Genomic DNA, 13,112 nt, shown 5'->3' on the forward strand with positions numbered 1-13,112 from the left:
TAGTGCACGGGTTCATCGTGACACAAGATGATTGGGTCATATTAAGTATTTAATAGCCTAAAAATCGGTACCTTAGATCTGCGAATGTTTTTTTTGAACCTGTTTTTAATCTAATTGACCTTGTTCCCTCTAATTTCTGTACCTCCTTGTTTAAATCACTTGTTTCCATAGGATCTTCCCAATAATATGATTTACCAAGTCGCCATTAAGTCTCTTCCTCAAGACTGGTTGTGGTGTGAAACGTGGTGTGATGATGACTCCAAACAGAGAGCCAAAACCATTGATCTGGTGAGTGTGCGCGCTGTCCTCTGCATGCAGGCAGGTGTGAACGTGTTCCAGTAGAATCATTTCTCTTTTATAGACAGAATGGCACCCCTGTGGCACCCGGCTGCTTCGTCTGTCAGTACCATTCTGTTTACTTAGGTCGGCCAAGTACAGGGCTGTGTCAGGGGCCTCCAGGACCACCCCCAGCTTTGAGGAATCATTAAGAGGACTCCCAGGACTCAGAATATCGTCCTGCTCATGGCTATGCTTATTCCAGGGGGTACAAATCCATGTCCACAGAGGGAAGAGGTGTATGGGGCAAAGTGCAGAGCAAGCCAGGTGCAAGCTTCCAGGAGCCCTCTCCCTGTGCAGTCACACAAGAGCAGCTTAACCCCGTAAGCTGTGGGGAATTCCACAACACTGGTGAGGTGCTGTGTCCCAGGGCAGCTGGTTAGGAACCCAGGGCCCAGGATTCCTACAGGGGGGCTGCTCGCACAAGCACTCCCCCTGACTGTCGCATTGACCAGACACTTAATACGTAAAAACACTGAAAATTCCCAACAATCAAAAGGAAAGCAGGTTCAGCATAAACCACGGGGTTGGCAGGGTTTAGGCACTGTGAGCCAGTCTTACCAGGGATGGTGGGAACACTGCTGAAACCCAAGTGCCCAGACGCCAGCCAGGGGCCATCCTTGCAAGCAGGCCTTTCGAAGGATCCGATCTCGGGCTTGCTGCATTACTCTTTTCGGCACTTTTCAGGGGCTTCTGAAAGAAAGGCCAGGAGCTGCCTGAAGTGTTCATGGATTAACTATTATCTTAATATATAACCAGTTTGGTTCTCCTGCCAATATTTTCCCCAAATGAAGACAACCGAAATAATTCTGTCTCTACTAAATTATCCTATATATGTCTGTTTTTCTTCCTTGTGAGAAATTTTTTTTTTCATTTTAATTTTAAGTAGATTAATTATGCTACACAGTGTAAGTCTCCTAAATGTGAAATAGTTCAAACTAACTTATTTTCCAGCTGTCTCAAAGTCACATTCCAATACTTTATTGTCTTTGGTAGTTACGAGATGTTGTCATTCTTTTTCTGACCATCTTGTTTTTTGTGCTAATTTAAGTTTTAAATAATTATTTACAAGATCTTCAGTAAAAAATAAGCTGTCAAAATACTAGCATTCGTACCGTTTTGAACAAAATAAGACAGGACAATAAAATAGACATTTTTCTAGGTATGTATAGAAATGTATAGAAAAAAAAGTAGCATGCCAGTATGTTAGGTTTCAGTCAAAGGTGATAGAATGTAACAGAAACAAGTAAGATGGCATTTTTAAGAAGAAAGCAAGGGAATGTTCTAAAGAGAGGTCAAGAACATAACGAAACTCCTAAGAGATTGTTAAGGTTGTGCTGGGACATAAAAGGTTGTGACTCATACATTAGGGACGGAAGGTCTCCTTGGGATCTCTAATACTTATAATACTTAGAGATAGTTAGCATGAGCTAACTGTGACAAACCCCAAATTTCAGTGGTTTCTCACTCACCTGAATACAGATCTAAGTGAGTATTCTGTCAGTGAGTAGCTTCCCTGTCCATCATGACTCAGGGACCAGCCTCCATCCACCTGGGGCTACTTCATCCTCTGAGGTCCTGTCATCATCTGTATCCATCTGGAGCTGATCTGTCCAGGATGGTCAGCCACTTGCCACATGTGTCCATTCAGCACTTAAAATGTTGCTAGTCTGAACTGAGATGTGCTGTAAAGTATAAGATACCAGATTTTGAAGACTCGGTACAATAATAAGAAGGTAAAAATATCTCATATTGCTAACTTTTATATTTATTACATATTGACTGATAATTTGGACATATTTGGTTAAATAAAATACAGTATTAAAATTTATTTCACCTGTTCTTTTTATATGTGGCTACTAGAAAATTTAAGATGACATATGTAGTTTCCATCATATTTCTGTTGTGAAGTGTTGATCTGGAGGGGAGGTAAGAAGTGTGAGGAATGCTTCCTGACTCCTAAAAGCTGTGGCCCCTTTGGTGGGAATTGGTTGTGTGGCCACATCTAGATGTCAGAGGAGCTGAGAAATGGCATTCCCAGATGGGCTACTTCCTAGGGATGGGTCTACATAGAGAAAAGGTGGCATAAATTTTGGTGGACAGCTAGCCCTCCCTCCCACAGAAACACTTCAAAATGAGAGAACATGCTAATTTGGGCCAGCTTCTTGGAGAAAAAGTTAAGGGAGTGCAGAAAAATCCCAAGGAAATGGCCTAATGAAGAGGAGAAAGCATGATTAATGGTATTGAAGGTGAGGAGAGCATTTATGAATGTCATGATACTGTCTCAGCTCCATTTCAATAATCAGGTTTCTCAACCTGGGCATTATTTACATTTAGGACCGTATAATCCGTAATTGTGGGGACCGTCCTGCGCTTTGTAGCATGTTTAGCAGCATCCCTGGCCTTACCCACTAGATGGCAGTATCACCCCACCCCACCCCACCCTGAGCCGTGACACCCAAAATGTGTCCAGATCTTGTCAGAGCTCCCTTGAGGGGCATAATAGCCCTGTTTAAGTACCACTGATAGAGATTATAGGGGGAAAAAATTATAGCACAAAAAAATAAGGAAAACATAGTATTTTTAACAGTTTCTGACACAAAATGAAAGAAAATGTTTCCATTATCTTTACTTTATAGAACATATTGTCTGTAAGGTTAATTTCTGCAAAGAAAATCCTCTTTTCCCACTTACTTCAGGAATATATTACTATCGAAAAAGTCCATAATGGAATGAACTGAAAATATTTGGTGAGGAAAGGATCAAGACAGCAGGTTCATGGCTTATAACCAATAGCTTTCCCACAAGGAATTAAGGAGAAAGCAAGCTGTGGCAACTATAAGAAAATGTCACAGAGCGTGAGCTTCAAGATGCATCCTCTGTGAATGCCTTGTAGAGAGCAAGGCGAGGCTTGTGGAGCTTGGGGACGTTTGTGCTCCTCGCACCGTCCTTCATGTCTCAGCCAGTGGCATCTCCATTCTTCACATGGCTTCAGCCAGACACTCTGGGGGCACCTGTGACCTCTCTCCTCACAACTCCCATGCAGCCCATTAGCAGACCTTTGTCAGCTGTACTGTCCCCTACATCCAGAATCAGATCCTTCTCCTATGATACGTTTTGCCTTTTAACCCTTAATTTCCCAAGGAACTCCACAGTCGGACCAATTGCTCATTGAGTAGTTTAAATGGATCCTGTGTCACTGGAACCCTGGAGATTATCTCCCTCCTCTATGATGAAGCACTAGACCCCCCCCCCACACACACACACACATAACACATATAACACACACGGACACACATATAGGTGAAATGTATGGATTGCACTACTAGAAAGAGTGGAGTTGGAACCATGACTGAGGATCTGAATCCACTGGTTTCCCACTGTGTCTGTCAGATAGACTAGTTAATATTTTTAGACATGAGATTGATAAACTACTTTGAATTTCACATCTATCAATATTTTGACAAATGAGTTCCAGTTAACTGATTTTTTTTCCAGTTAACTGATTTTTAATAGCATCACAGTTGCTAATTAGAAGAGAGGCATAAGAAGGGGAATGAATGTTTTTGCTAAAGAAACTCAAGGAATTTCTAAAGGCTAACAAATACTTTTGTCTGTGGGAAACATAAAGCATATAAACCAGACTTTAGTCCAAAGAAAAGATAAGGAAATATTTATTAATGTAGTCTCCTATGTTCTTTTACAAATGGTCATGTAATTAGATCTTTTGTCAAAACAGTTTGCAGAATTGTTTGACAAACTCCTTTTTAAGCATCAGAATGTTTTTAATTAATTTTTGTTTAAATTTCTGATTGAGGTGTTTGCATTAAACACTTTTTGCTTACATAAAGTATGATTTGTCATTTCACTTGATCCTTTCCCTATTAAACTAATTGTAGTACTTTAAATATTTAGTATTTAGGACTCAGCTTTTTACAAAATGTGTTTTGTTTGCTCTAGTGACATAGTAATGTCCTCAAGCATTTCCTTTATGTTTTCTGAACAATGGTCAGTCAGTCCTTCCTTCCCTCTTCCCTCCCTGCCTCCCTCCCTTCCTTCTTTCCTTAATTGAAGTATAATTAACATACAAGGATAATAGTTTTTCATTAACAAAACTTTATTTAAACTTTCAGTGCAATAATCCCAAAACAAAAGAACCCAAGCTAAAAGCTGCTGCGAGGATTGTCCCAGAATGGGTGGAGTATGACACTGAGATACGACAACTGTTAGATCATCTTGAGAACAAGAAGAAAAATGCAAGTAAGTCATCATTCTGCGGTGGTGTTGCATTAACTGAGATTATAATAGATTACAAACTCATTTCTTGGCGAATTTATTAAATGTAAATGTAAATTAGATCAGAATTTCTTTAAGAAATTTGTGACATTATTAAGGATTTCCTTTTTGTATGGACTAAGCTCACAAATTAAAAACATGGATAGAGAATCTCTTCCCCCATGGATAGAACTTCAGTTCATGTCACCACAGATCCGGGTGCTGTGGCATTAGCCTCCTGACACAGCGGTAAAAAAAGAAAAAATGTTTGTCTTTAAGATTATATCAAATTTCCCAAAAGGTAAAATCCAAGCCCTGAGATTTAGTAAAAGACTTACATAGATAGTAACTAGAAATATTACCTCCTATCTCCTAAAGGAATCTACAGCATAGGGATTTCCCGTGTCTTCCTGATTCTCACAGCCTTAGGGCTGGAGCGTGACTCGGTTTCGATGTGCTTCCATTTCCAAGATTAAACTGTGGTTACCTGAGCATTTCATCACTCAGCATAAACCTTCAACAAATAAGTGTTGAATATGCCTTTAAAGCTGATATAAACTTCTTGATTGCCTCGTAATTCTTTCCTCATCAGTGCCTAGTTCTCTGTTTTTCTTTACTCTTTTTTAAAAATAGCACTGAGCTCTAGTCTGTGTTAGAGACTTTCACAGGTTATATTAATCCTTAACAATAATTCTTTCCAGTGGTTCAGAATAAAATTCTTAATTTCCTCAGCTTTATTTTTTCAAGAAGTTCCAATGTTAAATATAAACATAAAAATGTTATATATATATAAACTTTCACACATAAGCATGAAATTGTGTTTCATCTTGACTTTCTGTATTCCTTAACAAAACTAGTGTGGTTATTTTCTGAGAAGTTCAGTATTTAAAACACTCACGGGGGCACCTGGGTGGCTCAGTCCTTAAACATCTGCGTTCGGCTCAGGTCATGATCCCAGGGTCCTGGGATCAAGCCCCGCATCGGGCTCCCTGCTTGGCGGAAAGCCTGCTTCTCCCTCTGCTGCTCCCCCTGCTTGTGTTCCCTCTCTCGCTGTCTCTCTGTGTCAAAAAAGAAATAAAATCTTTTTTAAAAAATAAAACACACTCATGTATTTTTAATTAATAAATTAAATAATTAAGACACCATTTCAGTGCAGAAGAAGATTCTGTAAGTGGTGTGATATAACTGTTTTGAAGGGAAAGAGATAAGACAGAGAAGGGGGAGAAAAGAAAGTAAAGAGAAAAATGAAATTTTACATAATTACCTCACAAATTTTTAATGCACAGAACATGAGATGAAATGTTTCTCTTATCATATTGGAAAGAGTTAAAGGATTAATAATATCCAGTTTTAGCAAGGGTATTGACAAGTGAGCACTCTCATGTACTCATTCATACAGTAGCTGTATAAATTAAGGAAATATTACGGTATGTATAAAAATTTTAAATATGTGTGCCCTTTGACCCAGCAATTCACTTTAACAAATTTACATTTAAAAAAGAGAAATGACAGGGTGCCTGCGTGGCTCAGCCGGTTAGGCCGACTCTTAATTTCAGCTCAGGTCATGATCTCAGGGCCGCAGGATCAAGCCCCACATAGGGCTCATGCTCAGTGAGGAGTCTGCTTGAGATTCTCTCTCCTCCTCTCCCTTTGCCCCTCCCCCCACACACAGACACACACTCTCTCTCTCTCTCATTCAAATAAATCTTTAAAAAAAGAAAAAAGAAAAAGAAAAGATATATGTATACGTATGATTGTTACCATTGTTTTTAATGAGATAGAAATAATTTATCCAGTGGAGCACCTGGGTGGTTCAGTTGGTTAAACATCCAACTCTTGATCTACTCAGCTCAGGTCTTGATCTCAGGGTCATGAGTTCAAGCCCTGCCCTAGGCTCCATGCTGGGCATGGAGCCTACTTTAAAAAAAGAAATAAGAAATAATTTATCCATTAATAGACTGTTGATTATATAAACATCATTACATACAAACAATGAAATATAGCATAGCCTTTCAAGAGAATTGAGATAAATGTGTTTTGCTGACAGCATATTTTAAGTTAAAAATATAGAATAATATTTGTAATATGATTGACCCCATCATAAAGAAAAATGGCGTGTTTGTATATGTTTACATATGTATTTGTATAAAAATAAGAGATTAAAAAATAAGCTTTATGAAAGATTATTGAATTTTTTACTTAATTTTGAATTATAAATGTAAGATATGTTATAAATATTAAAACAACATGGAAGCATATAGGATAAAGTTGGAAGACGTCTTTTACTCAAACACAAAGAGGCAATCATTTTTAAGGCTATGGTATATATTTTATAACTTTTGCATTTCTCTTATTGCAAGCTGTATTAGTTTTCTGGGGTTGCTCTAACACAGTACCGCAGTCTAGGTGGCTTAAACAAAAGAAATTATTTGTCTCACGGTTCTGGTAACTTGAAGTCCAAGATCCGGGTGTCATTAGGGTTGGTTCCTTTTGAGAGGGAGGACCTGTCCCAGGCCTTCTTCTTGACCTGTAGGTGGCCATTTTCTCTCTGGCTCCCTTTACCTTGTCTTCTCTCTATATATGTCTGTGTGCAGATTTCTTCATTCAACAAGGACACCAGTCATGTTGGATTAGGGTGTACCCTAATGGCGTCATTTTAACTTCATTCCCTCTGTAAAGACTATTTCCAAATAAGGTCACATTCTGAAGTCCTGCAAGTTAGGATTCCACCATATGAATTTTGGAGGGAAACAGTTCAACCCATAACATGAATGGAGTTGAGGCTATTGTCATATGTTTAAGGGCCATTTGTAATTTCTTCTGTTTTCCAACTGTTTATTCTTTTCCTTTGCTCATTTTTTTCTAGAGGATTGTTGTCCAACACTGGAAAAAAATTAATGATCTTTATTCCAGAGATTTGTGTTGCCACCTTTATCGTATACTAAATTCCTGTATTATTTATGTCTCATTTGGCACATTTTTTATCCTGTTCCATTGATCTCTGTCTATACATGTGCCTATTTCACACTCCTTTTTGAAGATTTAGAGCATGTTTTATTTTTTTTTTTTTAAGATTTTATTTATTTGAGAGAGAGAGAATGAGAGACAGAGAGCATGAGAGGGAGGAGGGTCAGAGGGAGAAGCAGACTCCCTGCCAAGCAGGGAGCCCGACACGGGACTCGATCCCAGGACTCCAGGATCATGACCTGAGCCAAAGGCAGTTGCTTAACCAACTGAGCCACCCAGGCGCCCCTAGAGCATGTTTTAATACGGAGTAGGGCTTCTCTCCCCTCATTGCTACTTTGTTGTTGTTGTTTTCCTGGTACTCCTGTTCATTTTTCCATATAAGCTTTAGAATCATCTTATCTAGGTCAAAATTTTTCAGGGTTTTTTTGGGGGGTGAAGGTGCTGGAGGGAAGATTACATTAAATTTATTAATTAGGTTAGGGAGTATTGACATCTTCATGAAAACTGTTCTTCCCATTTAAGCATGTGTTGTATCTTTCTTTATGTTCAGGTTCAGTTTTATGTTTGTCAAGAATCATAACATTTTAATCATCTAAGCTTTATACGTATCTTTTTAAGTTTGTTCCTAGGTATTTCATCTTTTTGTTACTATTTATGAATGGGATTTTCTCTTACAATGTATCTTCTTACTGGTGGTTACTTGTACACAGAAAGACTATTTTCTGCATATGAATTTTTATTTCTGTGATCACACTGAATTCTCATTTATAGTAATATTTGATTCTCTTGATTTTTTTCCTCCCAAAATTATCTGCAAACAAAAATGGTTTTTCCTCGTCCTTTCTAATCGTTATACCTCACATTGCTTTTTCTCATCTAATCACTTTGGCTAACATTTCTTTTTTCTTTTTTTTTTTTAAGATTTTATTTATTTATTTGAAAGAGAGAGAATGAGAGAGAGAGAACACATGAGAGGGGATAGGGTCAGAGGGCGAAGCAGACTCCCTGCCGAGCAGGGAGCCCAATGCGGGACTCGATCCAGGGACTCCAGAATCATGACCTGAGCCGAAGGCAATCGCTTAACCAACTGAGCCACCCACGCGCCCCTTGGCTAACATTTCTAATATGATGTTAAATAACAGTAGTGCACTAGGCCTCTTTCTCACTTTGCCTGGCCAACTTTCTGTGTTTTCCTATTAAGTAAGATAATAGCTTTGGACTACAAAAATTTATCGTGTTGAGGAAATAGCCATTGATTCCTATTTTAATAAATGTTTTTATCAGTAATATAATAAATTGTATTTAGCACAGTATATAAACTAGAATTTGAAAAGAATAAAAAGAATGGGTTGCATTTGATTGACTGCCTCTTCAACAGAAATAGAGGTGACTATCTGGTTTTTATATTTGATTTATTAATATGACAAACTATATTGATGTATTTCCTAATACTGAATCATCCCTGTGTTCCAGAATTAAACTCAGCTTGGTCATGACCTATTATTCTTTATTTTTCCTTTTTTTAAGTTGAGATATAATTGACAGATACAACATTATATTAGTTTCAGGTGTATAACATGATTTATTATTGGTATGTATTGAGAAATGATCAAAATAAGTCTAATATTCATTACCATACACAGTTATAAATTTTTTTTTGTGATGAGAACTTTAAAAGTCTCTCTTAGCAACTTCCAAATATATAATACAGTATTGTTAAATACAGTCACCACGCTGTTCATTATATCCCTATGACATTTATTTTATAACTAGAAGTTTGTACCTTTTGACCCCCTCACCTATTTTGCCCATCCCCCACACCCCTGACAACCACTAATCTGTTCTCTGTATCTGTGAGCTCAGTGTTGTTTTATTTCAGATTCCACATATAAGCAAGATCATAGAGTATTTGTCTTTCTTTCTGACTTCATTCACTTAGCATAATGTCTTCAAGATCCATTCATGCTTTTGCAAATGGCAGGATTTCCTTCTTTTTATGGCCAAATAATATTTCACTTTATACACACACACACACACACGCGCGCGCGCGCGCCCCACACGTTCCTTATCCATTCATTCATCCATCAATGGACACTTAGGTTGTTTCCATGTCTTGGGTATTATAAATAGTGCTGCAATGAACATGAGGACATAGATACCTTTTCAAGTTACTGTTTTTGTTTCCTTTGGATAAATACGCAGAAGTAAAATTCTGGATTATATGGTAGTTCTTTTTGTAATTTTTTGAGGAACTACCATATGTTTCCCAAAGTGGCTGCACCAATTTACATTTCCCTCAGCAGTGCACAAGGGTTCTCTTCTTTCCACATCCTTGCTAACACTTGTTGTTTCTTGTCTTTTTGATAATAGCCATTCTAACAGGTACAAGATGGTATCTTATTGTGGTTTTGATTTTCATTTCCCTGATGATTAGTGATGTTGACCTGTTGGCCATTTATATATCATCTTTGGAAAAATGTCTCTTCAGAGCTTCTGTCCATTTTCTTAATTGGATTGATTGGTTTTTTGCTATTGAGTTATATGAGTTCTTTATATAGTTTGGATATTAACCCCTTATCAGATATATGATTTGCAATTTTTTCCTATGCCATAGGTTGCCTTTTCATTTTGTTGATGGTTTCTTTGCTATGCAGAAGCTTTTTAATTTCATGTAGTCCTACTTGTTTACTTTTGCTTGCTTTTGTTGCCTTTGCTTTTGGTGGCAAATTCAAAAAATATTGCCAACACTGATCTCAGGATGCTTCCTGTCTATGTTTTGTCCTGGAGTTTTATGGTTTCACATCTTAACGTTTGATCCATTTTGAGTTAATCTTTGTGTATGGTGTAAGAATGGAGCAAAGTTTCATTCTTTTGCATGTGGCTGTCCAGTTTTCCCAATACCATTTATTGAAGAGACTATACTTTCCCCATTGCATATTCTTGGCTCCTTTGTTATAAATTAATTGACCATATTTGTATGACTTTATTTTTGGCCCTCTTCCAGTGAACTGTATATCTGTTTTTATGCCGGTGTCAAACTGTTTTGATTACTATAGCTTTGTGATGTAGTTTTAAATCAGAGAGCCGGATGCCTCCAGCTTCGTTTTTTCTCAAGATTGCTTTGGCTATTTGGGGTCTTTTGTGGTTCTTTATAAGTTTTAAGATTGTTTGTTTTATTTCTGTGAAAAATGGTGTTGGAATTTTGATATGGGTTGCACTGATCCTGTAGATTGCTTAGGATAGTAGGGACATTTTAATAGTAATGATTCTTCCAGTCCATAATCATGGAATATCTTTCCATTTATTTGTGTATTTATCAGCATCTCATAGTTTTCAATGTACAGGTCTTTCACCTCCTTGGTTAAATTTATTCCTAGGTATTGTATTCTTTTTGATGCAATTGTAAATAGATTACTTTCTTAATTTTTCTTTCTTATAGTTTGGTACTACTGTAAAAAAACACAACAGATTTCTGTATATTGATTTTGTGTCCGGCCACTTTACTGAATTCATTTATTAGTTTTAACAGTTTTTGGTGGAATCTTTAGGGTTTCCTATATATAATATCATGTCATCTGCAAATAGCAACAGTTTACTTCTTTTCAACTTGGATGCCTTTCTTTCTTCCCTAATTGCTATGGCTAGTACTTCCAATACTATGTTGAATAAAAGTGGCATGGGTAGGCATTCTTATCTTGTTCATGATCTGAGGGGAAAAACTTTTAGCTTTTTGACATTGAGTATGATGTTATCTGTGGACTTGTCATATATGGCCTTTATTATGTTGAGGTAGAGTCCCCTCTATATCCACTTAATTGAGAGTTTTTATCATAAATGGATGTTGAGTTTTTTCAAATGCTTCTTCTGCATCCATTGAGATGATCATATTTGTATCCTTTGTTTTGTCGATGTGGTGTGTCGTGTTGGTTGATCTGTGGATGTGGAACCATCCTTGCATCTCTAGGAAAAATCCCACTTGATTACGGTGTGTGATCTTTTTAATGTATTGTTAAATCTGGCTTGCTAATACTTTGTTGAGGATTTTTCCATCTTTGTTTATCGGGAATATTGGTCCGTAATTTTCTTTTCTTGTAGTGTCCTTTTCTGGTTTGGGGATCAAGTTAATGCTGGTCTTATAAAATGAGTTCAGATGTGTTCCTTCCTTGTCTATTGTTTGGAAAAGTTTAAGAAGGATTGGTATTAATTATTCCTTAAATGTTTGGTAGAATTCACCAGTGAAGCCATCTGGTCCTGGACTTTTGTTTCTCAGGAGGTTTTGATTACTCATTCAGTCTCCTTACTAGTAATTGGTTTGTTTAGGTATTCTGTTTCTTCATGAATCAGTATATTCATGGTAAGTTGTATGTTTTTAGGAATTTATTCATTTCTTCTAGGTTGTCCCAGTTCCTTGGTGTATGATTGTTCATAGTAGTCTTTTACAGTTCTTTGTATTTCTGTAGTTATATTTTCTTTTTATATTTCCTAATTTTCCCCTCTGTTCAGGGGATTTTTTTTTTTTTTTTTTTACTTCTATTGATTTTTTTTGAAGGGGGCAATCCCATCTTAATTTTTGCAGATCTTTTTCTCTGCTGCCTTTGAATTTCAGTGTCTTCTTGTTTTATGATTTCATTGAATTTCATTTTCAGAATAATCTGGAAAATATTAGAATTATCTTAAGTACCTCTTTGGTTCTCTTTGTTACCTTTATTTCTTTTGGGTATGTTGATTGTTCATCTTGGTCCTTTTTTCTTTTGCTATTGGTCTTCCTCAAATGCCTGGAGATCCTTGGCTATTTTTATATTTTTAAGAGTAAAAGATTAGATTGATCAATACAGAGAGCTGGCAAGCGTTTCCTCTGTGTAAAAATGTCTGTTTTTCCAATAGGCTTCTTCCCTGAGTGGGAGGGTTAATCAATAGCTCTAGGTGCATTAGCATGTGCAGAACTGACAGACTTCTCTGGATGTACGGGCACGGAACAGATAAAGGCCATGCTACACACCAGCCTGGCCAAAAGCCAAAATGAGGGCATTTTATTCAATAGCACTGACACTCATATGAAAATCAATCTCTGTCTCTCAGTAGATTGTTCAGTTTTGTTTTTTGTTTTTGGTTTTTTTTTTGTTTTCAAAAATCATCTTCTACTTTTTGTCTTGGAATAAACAGCCAGACCAGTTCTCTCTGAAACGTAGGGACAGAATGAGAGTGGGAAGCCGAGAGGCACAGATTTTCCTGACAGTGTTTCAGTTACTGCTTCACCTTCTCACTCACGCCCCACCAGTGTTTGCTGTTAGGAGATTCTCCTCTGTCGGGAAAATCAGCTCCTCTTCCCAGCCGTATGCTCGTGTGTCAGCTACGTGTTCTGTCTTCAATTTTTAGAAATCCATTCATAACTCTGCTCCAACTATGTTTCATAACCACTTCCCCCATTCTCATTGTTACTCCCTTTTATATTTCTTTATTATCTCTCAAGTGGAATTTAGTGAAGAGAGAAACATAGTCTAACATCTCGAATTATGGAAGAGGATGCATTTAAA

At 37.2% G+C, this 13,112-nt stretch overlaps 1 protein-coding gene across 1 annotated transcript in view; it reads left to right on the forward strand.

Moving 5' to 3' along the window:
• The window catches only part of UGGT2 (UDP-glucose glycoprotein glucosyltransferase 2), a 178,811-nt gene that overhangs the window by 164,657 nt on the left and 1,042 nt on the right, over positions 1-13,112 (forward strand). The window contains exons 37-38 of the mRNA XM_021695965.1: positions 172-288; positions 4,470-4,596. Coding sequence (XP_021551640.1) covers positions 172-288; positions 4,470-4,596 — 244 coding nt within the window. The remainder of the gene's footprint in view (positions 1-171; positions 289-4,469; positions 4,597-13,112) is intronic.

The sequence above is a fragment of the Neomonachus schauinslandi genome, chromosome 3 (assembly GCF_002201575.2).
Source record: "Neomonachus schauinslandi chromosome 3, ASM220157v2, whole genome shotgun sequence".
NCBI classification, from domain to species: domain Eukaryota; kingdom Metazoa; phylum Chordata; class Mammalia; order Carnivora; family Phocidae; genus Neomonachus; species Neomonachus schauinslandi.